Raw genomic sequence first — 26,005 nt, 5'->3', positions numbered from 1 at the left:
ACATTAACTGAAGTTAAGGCAACATTTATTTAATTTCCTTATAAGCATATTATCTAAGGCAGAAGTAGTGGTTACTTGGCAAGAATACACTTTCTTTTAATGTCTTCTATAGTTGAATTTTAGTTCAGAAATACATATTTCACTAGTACAAATCTGAGAGAACGTACTTCTAGCGTGGGCTCTTATTCAAGATAAATGCATTTTTGTGTCACCATGGCGTGAAACTTGATCACTGTTTCAATGGCAGGGCATGGCCAGTTGTGGCAGCTGCTCTGAAGGTCACCTGTTTTTCTGTGGCCTGGCCAAGTAGAGTGACAGTGGGTCAGAGTGAGCTCACTGGTCTCTTTAGGCTGTGTTCTGAATGATGACAGCGATACCTTGGCCACCTCCAATGCAAGCTGATCCAATGGCATACTTTCCACCTCGACGCCTGAGAAAGAAAGCAGTGACTAAAATCTATTCTAATAAAAAATTAACTAAATAGAACTAATAACAATCACATTTTCACTATTCATTCTTTCTTTCACTATTCACCTCATCTGCTCAATCTTTTCCCCAGTCCTCAATATTGGTTTATAATTACAACATGGAAAGCTGAAAGTTTATCATTCAAAAATAGAAAACAGAAGAGAGAGGCACTCTAAAAAGGAGATGAATGGATTTAGGTTTAGAGGACCTGCAACACATATACAAGCTTGCATATGTTATGGGAAAGGAGTGAGAAGAGGAGGTAAATTGATAAACAGAAGAAGCTGGGAAAGAAGATGAACATTCAGCTCCTTTGATTTATATGGTGTGACAGCCTCACGGCACCTTAGAAGATATGTAATTAATAAAGTTTATCCCTATGAAAGGGCAGATAATTTAGAAACTATTCATGTCCCTGTCATAAAAATTACTCTTTTAAAGTACTCCTCACTCCTAAGATGATGACTGAGAAAATTATCCAGGAATTATTTTTGTATGTGTCAATCACTCATTTCAACTCAATGAATCATTAAGTGAAATAAGAGTCGCATTTCCCCTGGCCTATCAGGGAGTCGGAATTATTTTTCAGCCTGATTTACCTGGTTTTGTTTGCAATTTTTCTGCAGAGCAAAATGTTCCAAAAATACGTAGTACCAGAAGGAGGAGCTCTTCCATCAAAACTAAAAAGTACCAAACACGCACAGAAAGCTCCTTCTGGAACCCGTGAAAATAAAAACTTAGCTCAGACCAAGTTTCATAAATGATGACATCTAGATCAGTACTCAGTACTTTTATTTTTTCCAAAATTAATTTATTTTACTCCTGTAACTGGCCCTAAAATACAAGTGCTTTAAGAACTAAGGCCTCATCATCTGCTCACGCAATGAACACATACTGAGTGGCCACACAGTGCACAGAGACTGGACACACAGATGAAGACCTTGGTTCCTAAGTGCAGAGCCACTAACACAATAACTGTGACTCATCTATAAGGCCAGATGGAAAGCACTGCCCAAGTAGCTTGTTCCTGGTAGGAACCAGTGCAGGAAACACAAAGGAGAATGAAAAATGCTGGATTGTTCTGGGGAATCCTAAATCCATGCGTTTCTATAAAGAACAGCAAATCTGAAATGCAGCTATTTCTAGCAAGTACCTTAATTCATGAACCAGGTGTGCAGTAATTCTTGATCCAGATCCTCCCAGTGGGTGACCCGAAGCAATGGCTCCTCCATTCACATTGGTTTTACTTGGATCAAGATCCAAACTCTTCTCAACAGCCAAGTACTGGGGAGCAAAAGCTTCATTCACCTTAAAACAAAAATTAAAGCACTAACAAGGTCCAGTCCTATCAATAGCAGACTCTGCTGTTTCTTCCTATTGAAATTACCTCACAAAGTTATTTTATCTTCAATTATTCCATATAAAGCTATCAGGTTTGAAATTGGTATATTTACTAAATAATACTTTTAGTCAAATGCATCTCTTAGAGGAAATTCTCAGTAATCACATACTAGATGCAGTAGGATACTGTAGAAAGCTCACAGGTTTTAGAACTAGATGGATGGTTCAAATATTGGCTATATCATTTGTTAGTGTGTGACCTTGTATATATTCTTTAAATTCACGTTTCTGCATGTGAAAATGTGACTGTGGTATCATGCTAAGAGTCACTGTCAAGGTTAAATAAAAGCACGGGTATTAAGTGTCCAGTGTATTACCTGAAACATGGCAAGTACTCAGTATGTGGCTGCTATTATTATTATTATTATCATTATTATGCAGTACCCAGAGCTATCCTTCCAAGAAGCTGACACACAACCAAGAATAAACCTTCAAAGGCACATACATACATAAAGGGAATGGTTAGTTACTATGTTGAAATGTGGCATAACTGAAAAGCATCATATTATATTATACTTACCCAAACTGGCAGTTACCTTACTTCAGGTTTATAGTACTGTATTATCTTAACTCAGGAATTTTATAGATAAGGAAATTCACTCTAAGGTAACTTTTGCAGAGTTGGGATAAAATTCAGTCTTGTGCTCTTTCCTACTATACCTTGTGGTCTCTCAAGATGGTGCCTCATTTGTGCTTAGATCCACCATTATCTTTCTATTCTATACTTTGAGGCTCTGAACTGTGATCTACTAAAAGTGGAAGAGATTTAAGGATAAACCATTTGTCTGAAATCATGGTTTCCTGGGTGAGAGACTGTCACAGAGAGGAAATCACACCTGTGCCTACCTCTTCTCTATCAAGTTAAATAGACAAATTTCCTTTGTTCTGTTAGTTATTTCCCAATGCCAAGCAGCACATGCTTAATCACCTAAAATTTTCAAATACTCAAAGTGTGGAACATAAACAGTCATCTCGAAGTGTTGTTTCCACCTCTTCTTTTAATTATGCTAAATGCTTAAGACATTTTAGTTGTAATACTAACATTTAGAAAAAAATCACTCTATCAATAAATTTAAGTTCCAGTGTCAAAAATTATGATAGGTGCATCCCAAATCAAGCTACAACTATGGTATAAAAGCCACAGATACATTTAAGGGAGAGGGCTCTATTTGGGGAGAAGGGCAAGAAACTTGTAGATTTGGCACTAGATACTGCTTTTCTATTATGTCAATTATTTTACATATATTTTTTCACTTTAATATATAAAATTAAAGCTACTTTTCTTCCACCTTATATAATATTCAACAGGCATGTTAATAGTCTAAAATATAACCAATTTTTATCAAGTACTAAGAAATTTCCAGGAATTTATACTTTAGTAGGGGAAATCAGGCAGTTTGAAAATTCAAATATAAGTAAAGGATTTTAACTAGGTAGGGAAAAGCACCAACACAAAGCATCTCATGAAGCTAATCTTCACTTAGATATACATCATTTGGAAAGGCTAACTACAATGAAATGCAAAGAGTGATAAGAGACCAAATTAAAGCCATTTATGCTATAAAAGTATGTGGTTTATTCATGTTGTAAAAAAAAGAACACTTACCTCTACCAAATCCATGTCCTTAAGACTCAGTCCTGCTTTCTTCAGTGCCCCATTGATAGCAGGGACAGGACCTATAAAAGAATAAAAATATTCTATAAAAATATAGAAATAAATGTCATTTTATATTTATGTATCAAGCTTCTCCTTCTTTCCAACTAAGGAAGAAATAATGTGGCAGTTATTAGTAGCCACAAATCTTGCTACCTTGACAGTTCCTATTAAATGAGATGACAATAAAGAGGCAGGAAAAGGGGCCAGGCACGGTGGCTCATGCCTGTAATCTCAGCACTTTGGGAGGCTGCTGTGGGAAGATCACTGGAGGCCAGGAGTTCAAGACCAGCCTGGGCAAACAGCAAGACCCTGTCTTTAAAAAAGAAAATAAAAATAAAATGTAACCAAGGTGAAAAGCTATTTATACATTCAAATTGCAGATGGCAGAATTACATGAAAAGTTCTACCATAAATGGCTTTAAGATTTCAAACAGCCAAAGTAGTTATATATGGGATTTTACAGTCAGTTATATTATTAGATTATAATTGATATCAAAGAGCAAGGCAGACTGAGTGGTTTCCTGGGATCCAAGTCATATGCATTCATAGTACAGAAGTTACTGTGGCTACACTCTGAATTTTCAGGTCCATTTGGATAAAAGTCAAGAAATAGCAGCAGTATCTTCACATGGGCACAGAGAGATGGGAAACTATGAAGCACTTCAGGGAAGGTTTTATGAAGTAAGGTGGTGATGTTTACAACTCCAAGGGTAGGCAGAAAATTTAAAACATAATTTCTAACTTAAGAAATGCAACTCCACCTTAACAAGACTTCTGAAATAAACTTTAGCTCCCAGGTTTCTGATGATCTACTAATGAGAGTATAGTATTGCTAAGAATTTAAGTAAATCAGTATTTTTTCCCAAAATGTAAAAAATTTGGCTAGAGAAGATGATCTGCTTCTCTTCTTGTTCTTGAAGAATGAAACTGCCAAAAATGTCTACAAAGAATATCTGGTATGTTCTGCTGAATGCAAGTAGTCAAATATTCTGCATCAAGTTTCACAAGCATTTTACCTTATAAAATGAAAAAATCAATCTTTACAAGAAAGGCATAATGAAATCTAATATTCATTTATTTTGTCTCACAGAATGCTCTTTGAACAACATACCATGTGCTTATTGATTAGGACTATTCAGTTACTGCATTTCAATTTAAAGTGCCAGTTCCATGTGGCTACCGATTTACTACAGGATCCAATTGCAGATTCTCTTTGTCTAAAGCATGAAAATGTGAAAATGAGATGGGTAGTCAATAGTAAATCATCAGTCATCCAGCCTGGTCAGGGGATGAGGTAGCCAACAGTGGTGACAGACACATAAAAGGAAGGGTGGACGATGTTCGGACCGTTATACATACTTCCTAATTATTAGCAGAAACAACACAGCAAGCATGACACAGTATGTTCACTTTAAATCAGAATCAACTGTAACAATATGCTAGACCATAACTTGATTTTTAAAGGACTCTTCCCAGACCACTCTGTTATTTACTGGGATGAGGAAGGTTTAGTATTCTTGTTAGGAAAAGGAGACCTTATTTCTAGTCTGGTTCCTGCCACTAATAGCTGTGTGACTTTGTGCATCTCTCTGGGCATTAAGCTACTTATCAGTAGTACTTTGAATTGGTTTTCAATCTTTTTCTCTTTTAGCAACAGAATTCCTTCTGCATATGAAGCCAAATAATAGATAATGCCAGAACTGTTCCAGCTGAAGAGGCTCAAAATTCCACCCACCAACCTCCACCATTGCCACCCCTGAGGAGTTCCAGGGAGTGCTGTCTTTATATAGCTGTGTACTTCCTCAGAACCATTATTGTTCTCTTCAAGTCATGGCTTCCCCCTTTTTCTTGGTCTGCAGCTATTCTGCAGGGCTAAGGATTGCTATCCATTAGGTAATCATAGAACTGAGGAACCAATATTCTTATAAGTTAGATATAGTTAGCTATAATTCCCATTAGGTACTCAATAACTTATTGATCTGGGATGCTTCAAGTAGTTACCTTGTTTAATCCCATCACTATACATAAGTGACAGCCAGGCTTCTAGGTGAAGGGGGTGTCTGATACTGTGGGACACTTGGAACATTCAGCTCTGCTCCAGCCCTCAGGAAAAATGACAACCCTAACACAGTGGCATTCACTGTACTTCAGGACAAATATTCAAGCCCAGGAACAGAAGGAAGGAAAACGCTTTCTTTGCTCACTGACTATGCTAATCTATCAGAACCTATTAAATAAGGTTAAACTGAAAAAGAAGTATAAAATAACTAACCTATGTCACATAAATTTGTTTGATCATCAACAGCATCTAACTATATGAGAAAAAACAAACAAACAAAAATAATCTGCTCTTGGGCCAGGGGTGGTGGCTCCCGCCTGTAAGCCCAGCCACTTTGGGATGCTGAAGTGGGTGGATCACCTGATGTCTGTCAGGAGTTTGCGACCAGCCTGGCCAACATGGAGAAACCCCATTTCTATTAAAAATACAAAAATTAGCCAGGGATGGTGGCAGGCACCTATAATCCCAGCTACTGGGGAGGCTGAGGCAGGAGACTCACTTGAACCCGGGAGGTGGAGGTTGCAGGGAGCCGAGATTGCGCCACTGCACTCCAGCCTGGGTGACAGAGCAAGACTCTGTCTTGGGGAAAAAAAAAACAAAACTTCTGCTCTTGGGCTCCACTCTGGACCTACTGACACAAAATCTAAGGGTGTGGGGTTATGAGTGGACTTTGACAATCATCTGGGGTTGGGAACCACTGCTCTAGATATCAAAATAATAAATGCCATCATATCTTGCAGTTCTTGTTGACATAAATTTGAGGCACATAGTGAAAGATGACAAGATAGGAACATGCAAGCTTGCTTTCTTAGGAATTCTGTACAGAGATATGTCTTCTCTGAGGGATATGGCAGCAAATATGGTTGAGTTTTAATCCCAAATCAGCATAGGTGGTTATTGTGTGAGTAGGACCTGTAGGCTTACACTGAAGGATCTCTGAGATGGCAGGTCAGTAACAGGCTATCCTCCTCCTCTCTTGGAATCCACCTCAGAAAACAATTTACTCAAAAAAGGGCTGAGCTGATAGAAAAACACATGGACCTATAAACAATCTGAAATCTACACCCTAGGGCAGGCTTTTCCTTAGAGTGGGAGGTTATAGGTGGGATAGCTCAAAGCTACTGAGCACCAAATTTTATTTTTCCAAGTGAGGGACCTAATTTGTTCCCTGTTTCCCCAGAGAATAATGACAGGAACTATTAAAATTCAGCATCATGCATGGTTCCTAGTGTATCCAGCAAAAAGCTCTTTGTTCTACTTCTAAATCAAGTATTTTAAGCCAAGACTATACAGGTTTATAGAGTTCCAAATTTTCTCCAGCTAGTACTTTATGAATCTAAATAATTGTTTATAATTCTTTATTTTGCTAATACCTGAACAAGAGGAATATTACTTTGACTTCCTGAGACTATGCATTTAACTCACAGTGAAGAGAGCATTTGAATTCAGAGAGACTTGGATTCATACCCTGGCTGTCACTGATTTGGAACCTTACAAGACAACCTCCCTAAGCCTCAATTTTCTCATTCACCAAGATGTCTCCCTTACTGGAGACATGGGAAGACTGAATGAGGTACTTGGATTGTGTGTAAAACAACCGGCAAGATGCTACAGTACCACCTTCTCCATACAGCCTTCTCCATTTCACCCCAGGATTTCTCCTATCTCATAATTTCTTTTGTCAGGATCATGTAATTCTGTTATTTTCTGTGTTTTGATTTCTAAAATCTCAAAGGAACAATAAGATATGATTACTGTGTGTTGATTTTTTAAATCTCAAATGGACACTAAGATATGATTACTGCCTACTTGGAGTCTACATGGTCTTGGTTTTTCTATTGTGCCTAGGACAGTTCTTCATAAAGATTTTTTGTTTAAACTGATTACCAATCTTCTCTTCTCCACAGATGATCTTGGTTTGGCTACCTTTTCAGAAGATTTATCTCCAGAAATATTATAGAACCAATATGTTTTACTACAAACTTACCAATACCCATGAGAGAGGGATCACATCCAGCTACGAAGTAGCCCACAATTCTTGCCAGTGGTATGAAGTTATGTTTCTTAACAGCATCTTCACTAGCTATGATAACAGCTCCAGCACCATCAGCTATCCCCTTGAAAATAAAAATACTAGATTATCTAAAAGCTAAAATAATCCAGTTAATCCAGGTTTGAACTAATGCAGTAGTATTACTATTGGAGTAGTATTAGGAATATGGCAGTATATAGGAAACCACTGCACAATGTGGGATACAATTAGAACTCCTTCATCTGTAGATGAAGGAGATATTTAAAGACACAGAATACACTAAAGACTAAAGGAAAAGGAAAAGGGTGTCAAGGAAAAACTTTTATCTAGATGTGAGTAGATGTAAGAAGTCGTCTGATGAACTGTATGCATGAGAAAAAAAAGTTTGGAAGCCAAATAATAAACCACATAGATTTCTTTCTAACATTCTGAAAAAAACTAAGAAATCAGAAGAGTATTATATAAATATGAAAAGATTTTGTGTGGGACTGTGAAAAACCAAATTAATTGAATATGAACACTATTAGTTTAAACTAAACAACTAAAGACTGGCATAAAAAGTATTTACTTCATGGTTATTTTGTGTTGACCACATCAGGAAGAATTCAAGCTAATCTGTGGGGATACCAACCGATGCATTCCCTGCAGTGACAGTTCCATCCTTCTTGAAGACTGGAGGAAGTTTCTGTAACTGCTCCAGGGTTGTTTGGGGCCGAGCATGCTCATCTACCTCCATTGTCTGTTTTCCTTTCTTTGTCTTTACTTCAATTGGTGCCATTTCATTATTAAAGCAGCCAGAATCATTAGCTAAAATAGTAGAAAGACTATCATAAGAATTAAAAAAAAAACATGAAAATAAACATTCTTCAATTTAATTTCTGATCTACCCTTTCCTCACAGTCTGCTTTGAGTCTTTATTATTTACTTACACAACTTACCTTCCCTATTGGAGGATTTACAATACCGTCTGTGTTTATGTAGATGCATGTTGCATCTTTTAAAAATTGTATTTTTTTAACCACAATTTTTTTGATGAGGCACTGCTAAAACTGTTAGCAGCATTTGTCTGTTAGCTATAGATGTGATGTAATGGCACCAAATGGATTTAATGCCCCTTTTAAACTTCTTTTGGTGAGACGCTTAATTAAAAAGTCACCAAGTTGTCTATGCCACAAAGTAATCTAACTGAAACTTAATAGTGATAGGCAACCTGAAGAAATTATGAGAGCGATCACTAACACAATTATAAGTAAAACATCTTACCTATTGTGACCTCCACTGACAAGAATGTACTGTAGTAATCTACAGCTTCAGAAATAGGGTAATACCCACCTTAATTTTGCTATCACTTTGTAATTGGCAAAATACTCTCCTTATATGCCCTTATTTGGTTTTAAAACAACCTTATTAGATAAACAGGGAAGGCAAATATTGTTATCTCTATTTTACAGAGGTTCAGTGAATAAATGATTTGATTGAGCTTGATAACTTGTGCATGGTAGAGCTAGAAATAGAACTGATAATTCTTGACTTCTAGACCAATCCTTTTCCACAATGAACATATAACTAAAAAGCACAGATGAGCTGGATGGCATCAGCTCTATTCCACTTATCCTTCTCAAATGCTAAGATGGACTTTATTCACATTGCTTCAAGCATTTAATATTCCTAAATAAGAGTTTCCACTTGCTTTAACAGTTTAATTTTTAAAATATCGCATTTTTTCAACTTGCTGCACTGATAAAACAACTGCTATCATGTTGCCTGTTTTTGGACTGGCTCTAGTAACCTGCTGTGCTACACCAGGGCACTCTAGAGTCTTGGACTAGTTCTAAGTCTGAGTCAGGTGCAATGATTCTTAATTAGGAGTAGGAGAAGGAAAGCATAAAAGACCCAGTGGGTCTTTCCAAACACACTACCGCTTCTTGTGATTATGATACAGCTTGCGGGAGAGGACATCCTCTCTATTCCAGTTGTCATAGTGAGTTATCACCTCTGACAGAGTGTATCATTCCTCAGCATGTTCTACTGACAACGGGGCCAGTACAGCACAAAATTCAAGGGTCCATCTAGGGCCAAGTAGCAATACAACTTTTTAAGTAGCGTTAACTTTTTCAAAAGAGAAATTTCTAGTTAATTTTGCAATAATTAATAAAGTAGCTGATCACCTAAAAACAAAGGAATAATGAAAAGATGACGTAAAAATTCTTAAAGGTGTGATTTGTAAATATATAACCATAATAGAAATGATAAAAATATTTCCTATATTCTATAAATATTGATATTTTCCAGTTTCACTCACCAGCTTTCCATCTCTGCTGTGACTGCAGAGCATATTTGTCACATTCTTCTCTGCTTATTTTGTATTTCACAGCAAGATTCTCTGCAGTAATTGCCATGGGGAGTTTTATATGCTGATCTGTTAATGCTACCCACAAATAATCTTCCAGCTAAAGACATTAATAAAGTGATTTGTTAAGGCATTAGTTTTAAAGAGTAATATGTTATAATTTCTTTATACAATCAACACTTCCAATAAACAAAATTAAGACTTTCTCATAAACATTTGCTATTACTATTCATATTCAGTTCTGGGATTTTTTTTTTTTAAATGCAATGTTTTTGAAAACATTCAATGTCACACAATAAAATGCACACATTCTCTGCCCCTCTCTAAATGTGGGGGTCTAAGGACAGCCAACAGGACTTGATGTGTATGATGAGATCACAGAAATTATCTTACCTTCAAAAATTAAAGCCTCAAGGTCATATTTTGTAGAAAACCTGACAAGGAGTCTTCATGCAATGTTTTCTTGTAACCACCTTTGTAAACCAGCTCTGACTCTTTAATAAAGAGTATATCTGTGTTTCTTTTTCATCCTGTGCCTCAGTGACAGGAATAGTTCGTTCTAACAGTTACTATGCAGCTGAAAAGAACTTGGGACAGGCTCCCAGAGTTACTGAAAGGTTGTTGTTTATTATTTAAGTCTTTGGTAAGTGTGCCCCATTTTGCTGCCTCATCGACATTTGACTCACTGACCTGTCTTTGTAAAGGATTTCTCAAATGTGTTTGGTGGCTAAAATACTCATAGATTCTCTTTTCCTTTCAATTTCCAAAAAGGCCAGGTGAGAAACTGGGTGAACAGTGTAAGTCAAACATTGCTATTGAAAATGCTAAAAAATATAAAATGTCAGTAACCCTTTCACATGGGAATGAGAAGAAAACTTTATTTCATTCTCAAGTTGTAGCTCTCAAAGATAAAATAATCAGTATTTGTTTGATTTGGGACAATATAATCTGTATTCAAAGATAAAGTTTTCTGTGAAGAAGAAGAAATCTATTCTGAGATTGAGAAACAAAACTTCCATAAGTCGTGTGAAAGATTTAATTATTCAGATGGACTAATTGTTTAAAGAGATTACTTCACTTTTTTGCCTATCTTTTTAATCCACTTCTTCCCTTCCTCCATCTCTCCCATGCCTATGGCCCCTTACACAGGATAATTATACTACTAAAGGTCTGCTGAGATAGAATCTAATTTCATATGGGTTAAAATGTCAAAACTAACAACCAAAATAGAGTTTTGAAGTAGTTTACAAGCTGGGCGTGGTGGCTGATGCCTGTAATCCAAGAACTTTGGAGGCCAAGGCGGGTGGATCACCTGAGGTTGGGAGTTCAAGACCAGCCTGACCAACATGGTGAAACCCCATCTTTAAAAAAAAAAAAAAAAATAGTTTACAAACTTCAGATCATTCAAATCTTGCCAATCCTCATCAACAAAACTGGTTTCAAAATTAGTTTTCTTTCCCATAAAAGGTATGTTATTAAAATTACTTATATAATGCTAATAAGAGCTAATTATTTAAAGTTTTTATGGTTCCAACCTTGGTATCTGATCCAAGCTTGGTTCCAAAACGCACACTTCTGACACAGTAGGGAGCTTGGCTCATGCTTTCAGTTCCTCCACATAAAACAACTTCAGCTTCTTTCACACAAATTTCCTATTTAAAAACAAACAATAAAAACTCCTTTTACCATACCCAAACAATGTATTAAGAAACACACTGATTTTACAAATTAATGGTAATTCTAACAAATATTTTGCCCTAGCTTACAGTGTTTCAAAAGGAAATGCTAAAGGTTTCAATCATGTTTGCCTGGGTAACAGACCTTAATTCTTAACACAATATAAATCTTGAAAATCAGCAAAGATATTAATGTCTGACATAAATGTACAAGAGATAATAAAGGATAAACCCTTTAAAACGGCAAAAGAAGCACTTTGGGAGGCCAAGGTGGGCGGATTACAAGGTCAAGAAATCGAGACCATCCTGGCCAACATGGTGAAACCCCATCTCTACTAAAAAATACAAAAATTGGCTGGGCGTGGCGGTGCACGCCCTGTAGTCCCAGCTACTCGGGAGGCTGAGGCAGAATTGCTTGAACTCCTGAGGCAGAGGTTGCAGTGAGGTGAGATCGCGCCACTGCACTCCAGCCTGGTGCCTGGTGACAGAGCCAGACTGCCAGGTGTGTTCCTGTGCAACAATTTTGCATGTTCTTCACATGTACCCCAAAACCTAAAATACAATAAAATAAATAAATGGGAAAAAAAAAAAAAAAAAAAGGCAAGAGAAAAATTTATCCCATTAATAGATATTTAATAGATACATATCCCAGATATTTACAAGAACTAGTTCAATCTAGATGGCTCATAAAAAGGAAGTCATTTCAGTCTTCTAGCACTTTCCACCATTTGCCTTTCTCAGAAAAGCAGCAAAAAATGAGCTTCTAAGAACCTGATAGTTCTTAAAATTATTACTAGGAAAACTGAGGTCAATATTTAAGATAATATTGTTATAGAAAAAAAATTAATGTAAAAACAGTTTATTCATTAAAATACACCTCTGGCTCTTATTTTGTTTATAATAAAATGAAGACTTTTACAAATAAAATTGGATTTCACTGTACTCTCTTCCCCTGTGCTCAAAGAAACAAATGTATTTAACCAACTGTCCTTTAAAAAGGTCAATCTAAGTTTGTACTTCTACTAACAGCATAATTCACTTCCTTTGCAATAAAACACATTTCCTTATCTTCTAAATTCTTGAGCTCTCCTGCTTGCCTCAGTCTTTATTCAGTGCCTCACAGGTAACTCTCACAGACCTGGGTTCAAATTCTATGACTCAGTAAACTCAATGGCTTTAATAATCAGTTTCCTTGCCTGTAAAATGGGAATAATAACAAGTTCTTGGTTCACAGGATGGCTGTAAGATTCAATGAGATATTGAATGTAAATCTAGCAGGGTGCCTAGATTTACAAAGCACTCAAAAAGAATGATGAACATACTAACTTTAAAAAACATTGTAGGAGGGCCAGGCGCAGCGGCTCTCACCTATAATCCCAGCACTTTGGGAGGCCAAGGTGGGCGGACCACTTGCGGTCAGGAGTTCAAGACAATCCTGACCAACATGGAGAAACCCATCTCTACTAAAAATACGAAATTAGCAGGGCATGGTGGCACATGCCTGTAATCTCAACTACTCAGAAGGCTGAGGCAGGAGAATCGCTTGAATCTAGGAGGTAGAGGTTGCAGTGAGCTGAGATCACACCAGTGCACTCCAGCCTGGGCAACAAGAGTTAAAACTCCGTCTCAAAAAATAAATATTAGTAAAGTATGTGTAATACTTACCATTTTAACCATTTTTAAGTATACAGTTCAGTGGCATTAAGTGCATTCATACTGTGATGCAACCATCCATCTCAGAACCATCCATCTCCAGAACGCTTTTCATCTTGCCAAACAAACTCTATATCCATTAAACACTAACTTTCCCTTACCAGACCCTGGAAACACCATTCTACTTTCTGTCTCTATGAATTTGACTACTCTGGGTATCTCAAAGAAGTAGAAACATAAAGTATTTGTCCTTTTGTGACAGGCTTATTCCACTTTCAGGTTCATTATTAGGTTTTTTTTTTTTTTCTTTCCTCCTGGAGACAGGGTCTCGCTCTGTTGCCCATGGCTGGAATGTACCATGGCTGGAATGTACTATGGCTGGAATGTAGTGGTATGATTTTGGTTCACTTGACCTCCAGAGCTCAAGCAATCCTCCCAGCTCAGCCTCCCAAGTAGCTGGGACTACAGATATGTACCACCACCCAGCTAATCAAAAAACATTTTTTTGTAGAGATGAGGTCTCACTATATTCTCAGGCTAGTCTCAAATTCCTGGGCTCAAGTGATCCTCCTTCTTAGCTTTTAAGAAACTATTTTCTTCCCGTGAGTATTTTTTCTAAGAAAAATCAAATATTGACTTCTAATCAGCATTATAAGATAAGCTACAGTGCTAGGACATTTCTTCTAATACTTACTCACAATTTTCAGAGAATTAAAAATATTGTCCATACCTGACATCCATTCACAATGGACTGAAACCCAGAACCACAAAGCCTATTAATCGTGAGAGCTGGGATCTCCTTTGGGATGCCCACACGTAAACCAACATGCCTTGCCAAATACGGAGCATCTGAAGAACTCTGAACAGAGAAGGAAAAGAAAAATAATTTCTTCTATAAATCTAGGAATTAAAAATAAGCATAAAATAACGTGGAAATGTTGGCAATCTATCAAAAATGATAAACTATGTGGCTCTAAGCTAGGACGAAATGCATCTAAGTACAGCATATACCTAATATGTGTTTACGATCTGAATAAAAACTGTAATTTAGTCAATTGGGTTTTTTTCCTATTTTTTTAATTGTGGTAAAATACACATAAAATTTACCATTGTAACCATTTTTAAGTGTATATAGTTCAATGGTATTACTTAAACACATTCATAATGTTGTGTAACCACGGTCAACTATTTTTCAAATATATTAAAGATGATTGCTTCTTAGAGAAATCCCATTAAGTCCTTAATATAAGACAGAAATTTATAACAGAGTTGTTTAAAAATGGAATAGGCTATCCTAAAGTAGTGTGCTCCTTAATAGAGGAAGTATCTGGGGCTGTGGTTCTCAACCTTGGTTGCAGGCTGGAATAACCTAGGAGGCTTTATTAACATATTCATGTTCAAGTTCCTAAGCAAATCAATTAAACTAGAAAGGCGAAACTAGTGGGGCCTGGGCATCAGTAGTCTTAAAAAGCATCCTAAGTAATTCTAATGTAAAACAGGCTGAGGACTGTATACTGAGGGAGAAGACAGATGAATGCCTGGTCAGGAGAGTAAGAGGTGGGACTAGACCACCACTCATCAAACTTTAAATGCATACCAGGGCATCTTGTTATAATAAAATATAGGTTCTGAATCAACAGGTCTAGGTCTGCCTGAGATTCTGCATTTCTAACCATTTCGCAGGTGAAGCTGATGTTGCTAGTCCAAGGATCACACTTTGAGTAAAAAAAATGACTTAAAAAAATCCCCCAGTAACAACTAAAAACATTAACAGCCTGTATTGTAGCAAGAGCAAAAGCACAGTTGACAAAATATAAAAAATTGGTCCATCAAGTTACAGGATTTTAGGATGTTCATTGTGCTATTCTTTTAACTTCTGTGTGGGTTTCAAGTTTTTCAAAATAAAATTCAACAAATTCAGCATATTTATAAGGGTTTTGAATACAGATGGAATTGGGAGGAACTCAGTGTAACATCAATTAATCCACTAATTAAATGTTTCATTTGTTGACTGAGATGAAATTATCTTATTTTACAAATTAATGTCATTTAAAAAATTACTGGCTAATGGATATTCTTTTGCTAAGGTTTGTCAATAATACATCACGCCATATCAACAGAATTAAAAAATATACATGATCATCTCAGTCAACACAGAAAAAGCATTTGACAAAATCCAACACCATTTCATGACAAAAACACTGAACAAACTAGGAACAGATAGCAACTTTCTCAATCTGACAAAGGGAATCTATAAAAAACCCACAGCTATCATCATATGTAAAGGTGAAAGGCTGCATGCTTTCCCCCATAATCAGGAATAAGACAAAGATATCCATTTCTTTTAATTCTATTCAACATTGGAGATTCTAGCCAGGGCAATTAGGGAAGAAAAAGAAAAAAAAGTAATCCAGATTGAATTTCATTGTTTCCTAAGAATAAAGTAAAACTCATTTGTTCCAAGTGATATTTAATAATATTAAACTCAATTAGAAAACCAGCTTTGTGGTATTTGTAAAATGTTATTCTGTTCTCTCTTAACCATAAAGGCCTAACTCCAAATATTTATCTGTTAAGCACTTAACAACCTTACAAGAAAACTCTTATGTTGGCCTGACAAACTTAATGCAACACTGTCTTTAGGATCACAGACACAAACACAATGAAACTGATACTATTTATAGTGACTTTGTGTTACAAAGTTTGAGAGAATCCATGCTGGGAAAAAACAGAAGTGTAGAAGGAAAAAATCTCCTTTAAAATACATTCTAGAAAACACAAACCCCAAAGGTATCCCATTTCTTTTGTATCTGTTCTAACGCCTTCTTATGTCAGAGGTAAAAGTTATAAGATTAAAAAAAAGATAATATCAAAAATTCTTTCACATGCAACTGCAAGGAAAAAAGTCCCTGACACCTTTAAATATAGATATCATAAATATGTTTGTGTAGATAGATATATAAGGGGTGTGTGTGTGTGTGTGTGTGTGTGTGTGTGTCTTATCTCTTTCAATAGATTATTACCTCCTTTTGGTCCACCTTGGGTACCACAGCACCTATAATGGCCTCTAACTAGGTATCCAATAAATGTTTGTATACTTTAAAGGAATTCTGAACTTTCAATTACCTGCATATGAATGATTGATTTTGTACATCACACATAGCAAGACAGAAGGTAAAGAAGCATCTTATTTCTTACAACAAACACTGAACAAGCTCCTACAATGTGTAAGAAAATTTGGGGAGGTGTGCTGTATTGCTTGTGTTTACTAAGGTGCCATATAGAGAAAATCAAGTAACTTCACATAAGCCAAAGAAGTCAATCTGCTATTTAGGAAGCACTGACATGTATCCCATGTCAGACGGACATACAGTTTCCAGAACATATGATGCTTTGAATTATTTATGCCATTGATTCTGGAGTCAGAGAATTACTCGAATTACAAATTTGAGTAATTTGTAACTAAAGTATGTAACTATTATTAACTTATAACAGAGTTGTTTAATGATATGTTAAAGGAATTATTTTTAGAATCTGATAAAAGATGCAATAGGAGTGAACACCTTCCTTTGCCCTACTAACCTGCAAGACATTGCCTATAATCACACTGTCAACAGTTTCAGGTGAGACTTTGCCAGCAGACAAGGCAGCCTTGGCAGCAAATTCAGACAAGTCAGTAGCAGTAAAGTCTTTCAGAAGACCTCCGTAAGCTCCAAAGGGCGTTCGCTTAGCAGCAATGACAAACACACCTATTGCAACAAGGAGAGAGTTATAAATAATCACAGATTAGTAAATACCTCTAAATGCTTCAGATAATCTCACTGTGAAACCTTACACAATTTTAAGTTAGATCATGGAGATTTCTGTCATGCAGTAATACCTAGAACAAGTCACACCCATGGAAGCAGAGTCTTAAGGATTGCCAGTTTGATCATTACCTACGTGCAGGTACCAAGAACTGCACTGCATGCTGTGATGTAAAGCCATTCTGGTTAGACAACTTTCTTGTTCTCTGATACTTCACAATGCTAGAAACATTTGTTGAGAACTAAAATCCTTCTATGTGCTGAAGTATATTGCCTAGTATTAGAATAAAAGAATCTCCAAAGGTGCCTCAGGGTTGTCTGAGGTCAACCATTCACCCTATACGAACTACCTCTAAAAATTCCTGACAAAATATTATCTCTAAACCTCTGCCAGAAAACTTTCAGTAACGCAGCATATGCTACTGCATAAGCATTGTGTCCATCAATGGACAACATAAACTAATGATATTGTGCTAACCTGTGTTAGCCAGACAGACTCCATTTTGCTGACAGCCAGATAGACTCCATCTTGATCTATGCCTCACCCGTCCTGCCACTCCTCCCTTAAGTGCATACCTGGGTCTTGCTACTGTGCTGGGTCATGCTGTACTTAGAACTACAAAAACACATAACCTTTGTAACCATAGCCTACTTGGCAAGCCCACTTGCCATTGTGAATGCCCACCCTTGATTGATTATATGACAAGTACCAAATAACCCCCTTGGTAACCAGCAATCATGGGAACCACTTGTGTATACCCTCCTTGAAAATCAACAATCATGACAGCCTCCTGCCTCCTAGTTACCAGCCTCCTTATCTAACTTGCTTGTTCTGCGTCTGTAAACTCTGCTCCAGCTAGGTTCCCCCTCCCCTAACTTAAGCAAGGTATAAAAAGGAATCCAGCCCCTCCCTTGGGGCCGAGAGAACTTTGAGCATTAGCTGTCTCTCAGTAACCAGCTAATTAATAAATGACTCATGATTTAAACTCAGAGCATGGCACTGTTCCATCTAACTTGCCTGGGTATAACAATATTTCTTTATTCTGTACTGACTCAGCTTACCAAGTCTTTAATTCACCAATTCTAGTTGTATCCAAAAGCACCAAGACAGATGGAGATGTAGTTTCTAGAATATATGCTGCTTTGAATTTGAATTACATACACCACCGTTTATAGAGTCACAGGATTTCTATCTAGAGTCACATCCTCAAGTTACAGACTTCAAATAAGCTGAACTATTTTCTTTTACTCTTAGAAATAGGCAAAACAGGTTACCTTCTACAGGTGTATCCCCTACCTCCAGTATCTCAAGTCAGCTAACCTTTAAGTCCCCAGACCCAATGACACCCATCTCAGGTAAATAAAAGGCATTTCTTCAACACTTCTTAATTTGACATTAATTCTGATTGCTTTCCTCTAAAGACATTGTAATTTGCCAACATCCTATTCAAATGTGTCCCTTAGAATATAAAGAAATAGCACGCATTTTATCTAAGCACAAAGAATACAGAGGAATTATCTATACATCTATTAATGCAAACTAAGATCATAAATTTACATCATCACTACTAGTTAAATCAGTGTCCTTGTACAAATAAATAAAAATCACCCCTTCCCAATCACCTACTACCATCTGCCAAAAAAAAAAAACTTGTGACTGTACAAATCTATAATGATCATGATGTGAGTGGTACCCACTCATCATCATTACAGCTGTACAGTGCAAAAGAGGCTTATCAATAAGCAGCATCAGTTACAGCCATTTCATCATACTGACATTCATTAGGGCTACTAAATACTAGATATTTTATCACTTTCCATACAAAAGCTAATCTTCCCAACAACTCTGCAAGTTAAACATTACAGCTAACATAGAAGGGACACTTATTATGCAATAGACTTTTTTTGCATATACTAACTTTATTCTCTTTAAAACAATCTAAGCTCACATTTTCACATCTTGTCAAGAAATTATGGGACTTTCGGCAATGGGCATATGCTAAGATACTGACCTACAAATGAGACTATTCAAGCATTATACCACTATTGGTATCTAAGAATAATCTTACAGTTTATGTCTATGAGCTCTTTCATCAAACCAAACCTAACCTAAAATATTTCTATTTCAACCTCTTTTTTAATTCCTACTTTGAGAAATTTATAGTCTAAAGGAATATTAGGAGCAACATACATAACTGTAATTTACAACAGATCCACTCAATTCTTTACAGATAAAATATTCAGATAGTTACAAAAGGCCATAAATACTAGTCTGGTGCATTACAAATGTTTTGTTCTGGTAAATGGGTTATTTCGTACCATGATGCCTTCCTGAATCTTTTCAAGTTTCCTCTAATCCTCCTTCCTTAACAGTCTCTGCCTTTTTTTATATCAGTATTTTCTTTTTTTGAGACAAAGTCTTGCTCTGTGCCCAGGCTAGAGTGCAGTGGTATGATCACATCTCACTGCAGCCTCGACCTCTGCACCCTCGACCTCCCCAACTCAAGTGATCCCCCTGCCTCAGCCTACCAGGTAGGTAGGACTACAGGTGTGTGCCACCACACCTGGCTAATGTTTACTTTTTTTTTTTTTTTTGTAGAGATGGGGTCTTGCTGTATTTCCCAGGCTAGTCTTGAACTCCTGGACTCAAGCAATCCTCCCACCTTGGCCTCTCAAACTGCTAGGATTATAGGCATGGGCTACTGCACCTAGCCTATTAATGCTTGTTTTATTTCATTCTTCTTTCCCCTTTCCATACCTTCTTCCTAATGTCATTAGATCTGCTTCTGGTCATGGCCTACTATGCTCCTATCTGACCAATCCTCCAACAGATAACAATGAAAAACTCCAGACAATCTATAAGAACAACTACTACCTGAAGGTCTTGGAAATGAACAAAACTAGACAGCTAAGGAGAGGAGTTGATACTTGCAGGAAGGGAACTCAACAGGGTAAGTGCCCAATTTATTTGTAGCAACTAACCTGAAGGCTAACAATCCATGGTGCATGGAATGGCTAGAACTCAGAAACTCATAGTCTTATTGGCTTGAAGAATCAGACAATAAAGTTCATGGTAAGCACAGCCACTGCAAAGTGAGCAAGAATCTGGGAAAGAGGAGCACCACAGAGGGACAGTCCAAATTTCACATATAAACTCTACCCAGATATTTGGCTGACTCTTTAACCATTCACGTGTAGGTCAGACCACAAGCACCTAAGCCAAGCCTAAAATAACTGAACTTAGATTTAAGCTGCTGCCCACTACAATGGGAAACACAGTTTATCATGGGGGTGCAGGGGAGTTAACTGCCTACAAAAAATAAATAGCCAAACAATCAATAAGTCAATTACGACTGCAGGATTATAACAGAATCCAGACTCCACAATATTTCATATGTAATGTCCATAATACAATTTAAAATTAATCCACATATGAGTAAACAAAAAAATATGACTCATTTTCAAGAAAAAAGACAACAGAGACCAATCCCAAGAAGACCCAGATGCTGAAATCAGCAGACAAGGATTTTAAAACCGCTATCTATTATAACTATGCTCAAGGATGTAGAGGAAAATATGCTCCTAATAAAACAGGACATCTCAGCAAATAAATATATCCTATAAAAATCCAAAATGGAAATTCTAAAACTGAAAAGTACCTGAAATAAAAAATCCCCTGGATGGGCTTAACAGCAGAATAGAAATGAAAAGAGAAAATTCCAGCACTTTGAAGATAGATAAATAGAAATTATCCAATCTGAAGAACAGGTGAAAAAAAAAGATTGAAAAACAAAGCCAGAACCTCAAGGTCTGACAAAGACGGAAAGGTAATTCAATGGAAAAAGGATAGTTTTTCCAACAAATAGTGCTGGAACAACGAGACATCTGTATACCAAACAAAATGAAACCAGGCAAAAATGTCTCAACATTGATCATGGGCTGGGCCCCGTCACTCAAGCCTATAATCTTAGCTACTCAAGAGGCTGAGGTGGGAGGACTGTGTCAGGATAGGAGTTTGAAACCAGCCTTGGCAACACAGCGAGATCCCCAACCCTAAAAAATGTGAAAAATTAGTTGGGCATAGTGGAATGTGCCTGTTGGCCCAGCTATTCAGGAGGCTGACTTTAAAGCTACCGTGGGCTACGATCAAGTCACTGCAGTCCAGTCTGGGTGACAGAGTGAAACATCTTATCTAAAGAAACAAAAATGAAAACAAAGAGATCATAGACTTAAATATAAAATGCAAAACTCTTGGAACATAGGAAAAAAATCTACATGACTTTGGGTTTGGTGATAACTTTTCAGACATCACACCAAAAGCAGGATCCATGAAAGGAAAACTTAAGTTGGACTTCATTAAAATTGGAAACTTTCTGGCTATGTGCAGTGGCTCATACCTATAATCCCAGCACTTTGGGAGGCTGAGGTAGGAGGACTGCTTGAGCCCAGGAGTTTGAGACCAGCCTGGGAAACATGATGAGACCCTGTCTCTACAAAAAATTAAGAAATCAGCAGAGCGTGGTGGTATGTGCTTCCTGTCCTAGACATTTGGGAGGCTGAGGCGAGGGGACTGCTTGAGCCCAGGAGGTCAAGGCTACAGTGAGCCATGTTCACGCCACTGTACTCCGGCCTGGACGACAGAGCGGGACCCTCTAAAAACAAATGAATAAATAACTTCCGCTCTGCAAAATACGCTGTTAAGAGAATGAAAAGATAAGCCACAGACTTTGAGAAAATATTTACAAAAACAAATAACTGATAAGGAACTGGTATCCAAAACATACAGAGTTCTTAAAGCTTAGCAATTAAAAAAACTCCAAACAACCCAATTTAAAAATGGGCAAAAGATCTGAACAGATATCTTACCAAAGAAGATATACAGATGGCAAATAAGCATACGAAAAGATGTTCAACATCATATGTCATTAGGGAATTGCAAATTAAAACAACGAGATACTACTATAGCCGTCTGGATTTCAGAAAGGCTAAAATCCCAAACACTGACAACATGAAATGCTGGTGAGGATGTAGAACAATAGAAATTCATTCATTACTGGTGGGAATGCAAATGGTATGGCCAGCCTGAAAGATACTTTGGCAGTTTCTTACAAACATACCTAACCACATGATACAGGAATCATGTTCCTTTGTATTTACCTAAATGATTTGAAAACTTCACACAAACACCTGCACACAAATGTTTATTCATAATTGTCAAAACTTGGAAGCAAACAGGATGTACTTCAATGTGTGAATGGATAAACAAACTGTGATGCAGCCATACATTGGAATATTATTCAGCAATTAAAAAGAAGTGAGCTATCAAGCCATTAAAAAGAAGGAGTCTTAAATGCATGTTGCTAAGTGAAAGAAGCCAGTCTGGAAAGGCCATATACTGTATGATTCCATCTACATGCTATCTGGAAAAGGCAAAGCTATGGAGACAGTAAAAAGACGAGTGCTTGATAGGGGTTCAGAGATATGGATGAATAAGTAGAACACAGATGACGTTTGGGGCAGTGAAATTAATCTGCATGATACTACAATACTGACATCAGTCATTTGCACATTTGTCAAAACCCGTAGAACTGTTCAATACAATGAATGAACTTGAAGGCAAACTATGAACTTGAGTGCATAATAATGTATCAATGTCAGCTCATCGATTGTAACAAATGTACCACACTAATGCAAGATGTTAACAACAGGGGAGATGGATAGGGTGAGGGAGCATATGGTAATACTCCTTACTTTCTGCTCAATTTTTCCGTAAAAGCTAAAACTGCTCAAAAACAAAGTTTGTTAATTTTTTTTTTAAGTCAGAAAAAAAACACAGGCAGAACCTCAAGGACTAACAACAGTTACAGTCATAGAAGGAGAGGAGAGAGAATGGATTAAAAAAAAAATTTGCAGAAATAATAAAGAAGAAATTTCCAAATTTGATTTAAAAATCGTAAATTTAGATTCAAGCTTAGTAAACCCCAACTCTACACAAAACACTCCACACTGCCTTCCCCAGCAGCTTGACACATCATTGTCAAACTTTTGAAATCCAAATATAACAAAAACATATAAAGCATCTGGAAATAAAAACGACATACTGCATACATGGAAATGACCCCTGACTTCTCCTCAGAAACAACGGAGCCTAATTTCATTTGTCTCTCTACAAAGTTCCTTTTATATGTTTCTCCCTATATCTCATATTCTAAGAAAGCACTTGTGAGAGGGCAGTGCTAGTAGTGAAATATGCAGTATCTACAAAGGAAGGGTGTAGATACTGGGGCGTGGGAAAATTAAAAACAAAAAAAGAACCTCCCCTTTACCTATATTCCATCTTACTTGATGCTCCCAGACTGTAAAGATTAGCTCAAGGAAGGCCTTAACTGAACTAATACAATTATTTTGACAAGAGAAAATGTTCTTAAATATATATTTTTGGTTTTGGAGGTTTTTTTTGTTTGGAGACAGGGTATTTCATTGTCACCCAGATTGGAGTGCAGTAGCATGATCTCGGCTCACTGCAGCCTCGACCTCCTGGGCTCAAGCAATCCTCCACCACAGCCTCCCGAGTAGCTGGGACTATAGGCGAGTGCCACCATGCCTGGCTAATTTTTGTATTTTTTGTAAAGACTGGGTTTCTCTATTAAATATATTTTAAAAAATAATCTGGGATGCACAGATACAAAGACTATAAAGGTTTAAAGTTTAAAGGTTTTTTCTTTTAATTTCATAAACTGGATACCATATCAATCTTCATTTGATGCCAACTTTCTGTGGATTTTTAAAGGTCTAAAACTTAACAATCTTTAACACCAAATTGAATTCTCACTTATTTTAAAACACTCAAAAATTCAGAAGCTAAAGATTTCCAAAAACCAAAGACAATGAAGAGACATATTAACCCAGAGTGTAGTGAGTTCAAGAAGTTCCAAGAAAGGGCTTGAGAAGATGTGCTCATTTGACAGTACAGGAAAAGCAACACTTGGAGAGAAACAGAAGCTCTACCTTTCTATCAAATTCAGTCAGGAAGGGCATGGGCAAATGAAATCCACGTTGCAGGAAACTGTAAACACTGCATTTGGTCTCAGAATGCCGATTTTTCCCTGGATTTGTTCCCACACAACTTTGGTTCTTCTAGTTTTCAGATCCCCCTAACCAATGCTTAGCTGGCATGTCCACTTGGCTGCTTCACAAGCGCCAAAAAGTTTTCTGCCTAAAACTGAATTCTCAATCCTCCTTTCCACATCTATTCCTTTCCCCGTTTTCCTTACTCCCTAAGTGTTATCATCATGAACACCGTTCACAAACCAGATACTTTTCATCATTCTTAACATTTCCTTCTTATATTTACCCCTCCACATCCAATCTATGTTCTATCAAATTCGCCTCCAAATCTACCTCGACTCACCCCTCCCCTTTTCTTCCCAACTACACTGCACCACGCGACTCAAACCCATCATTTGCTGTTGCCTGGACCTCTACAATAGATCCTTAAATGGTCTCTTCCCCATTACAAAGACCTCCCCAAATCCGGACAGAGTGGAAATCAGATCCTGTCATTATCCCGATTTAAATCCTTGTATTGCCTTCCATTGAATATGGAACAAAACCCCACCTTCTTACAGAGCCCACAGAGCCCACAGGGCCCTGGAGCACCAAAATGCTTGGTTCTTAGATCCTGCCAAGCTTTTTCCTGTCTCAGGGCCTTGATAGGTGTTCCACCTGAATGCTCTTCCACAGGTACATCCTTAGAGTAAGATTCCACTGACTCTGCCCTTTTGTTTTGAAAAGGAAGTTATTACACAGTTGTTTTAAACAAGTTCGTAATCCTATACTCTAGGTAAACTAGAGTGACTGCTCTAATCGAAAGCAACAGAAGGGAAAAGGGAGTAGGGCAGGTCTTCCAGCAGAACATCAGCTACCATTTCTGTAGGCCAGGCCACTCCCAGGTGACAAGGAACATCTATTCACCCGGGAAGCCCTGACCACCGAGGACCCGCAGCAGGCGCCCGCGACCTGTGGCGCCGCCAAATTTTTCCTAATACTTGGACTCGAACTAGTGGAGTCAGTGTTAGGGAAAGGAAGGACATCCAAGGTCACACGCAACAAACTTTGATCTCAACTCCTCAACAGGAAACTGCACCGAAATCGCTGTCGCTGGCGCCTTACAAGTAAGGGTTTTCTCCTTAACCCAAACAAGCCTTTCGGGCTGGATTTTTACCTCGTCGGCTCCCAAACCCAGGAGGCTGAGTGAACTTCACCGCATGACCCATGACTCTCCGCGGCGGCCAGAAGCGGACGCCTGGCCTGGGGAGGGCAGGACCCCGAGGGGCAAGGAGAGGAGGAGGGGGACGCGCTCACCTCGGAGCAGAGCCATGGTGGCGGCTGGGTCCTCGACGGCGCGGACTTCTGGTCTGGGGGACGCTGAACGGCTGCCCACAGTCACCAACAGTTCAAGAGAGTGGGTGACGCCCCGCGAGCCACGCCCCTGCCCTTTCACCTATTTCCGAGGGCTCCCGAGCTGGGCCCCACCGTAAGAGGATCCGACCCCACAAGCCAGAGCCCGGGGGGCGGGGCTCGGGGAGACCACAGCGCGCCTTGAGAGCGGACTTTTTCCTGACATCCTCGTTTTTAGATTTTCTCCTTCTGTTTCCAAACCAAGAGAATTTGGTTTGACACTTCTCACCCATCATATTCCTGCCCCGACAGGCAACGACTGTTCCCCTTGGACTCCGCTACAGATACTGCTGAAACTACAAACGAGAGACAGGACGCTAAATGCTGGCAAGTGCCCATCCGGCCTGGGCCGGGTAGCTGGCTGCCGTCTGCTGCGGGCAAGACCGGAAGTGCTGGGGGGAACCGGAAGTGCGAGGGGAAACCGGAAGTCCTGGGGGCCGGCG

The 26,005-nt window shown here is 38.0% G+C and overlaps 1 protein-coding gene across 1 annotated transcript; it reads right to left on the bottom strand.

Annotated features, from left to right (window-relative positions):
* Positions 1 to 8: 8 nt before the first annotated feature.
* Positions 9 to 25,941, bottom strand: ACAA2 (acetyl-CoA acyltransferase 2). Its single transcript, XM_017529642.2, has 10 exons — positions 25,467 to 25,941; positions 16,879 to 17,045; positions 14,027 to 14,155; positions 11,503 to 11,619; positions 9,920 to 10,067; positions 8,249 to 8,424; positions 7,573 to 7,702; positions 3,476 to 3,546; positions 1,622 to 1,776; positions 9 to 430 (listed from the first exon to the last, which is right to left on the bottom strand). Exons 1-10 carry the CDS (start codon positions 25,480 to 25,482, stop codon positions 346 to 348), a joined length of 1,194 nt encoding a protein of 397 aa, XP_017385131.1. The 5' UTR covers positions 25,483 to 25,941; the 3' UTR covers positions 9 to 345.
* Between the last annotated feature and the right edge of the window lie 64 nt (positions 25,942 to 26,005).

The sequence above is a fragment of the Cebus imitator genome, unplaced genomic scaffold, assembly GCF_001604975.1.
Source record: "Cebus imitator isolate Cc_AM_T3 unplaced genomic scaffold, Cebus_imitator-1.0 Scaffold60, whole genome shotgun sequence".
Taxonomy (NCBI): Eukaryota; Metazoa; Chordata; class Mammalia; order Primates; family Cebidae; genus Cebus; species Cebus imitator.
This window is presented reverse-complemented; position numbering and strand designations above follow the sequence as displayed.

Bases quoted from the DNA above. Each gene is read 5' to 3' on its own strand.
- ACAA2 (XM_017529642.2), bottom strand. The intron at 7,703-8,248 runs GTTGGTATCCCC...TTTATTTTCAAG, and splicing joins TCACTGCAGGGAATGCATCG to GGGATAGCTGATGGTGCTGG. The intron at 1,777-3,475 runs GTAAGTGTTCTT...TTTTGTTTTAAG, and splicing joins AGGACATGGATTTGGTAGAG to GTGAATGAAGCTTTTGCTCC.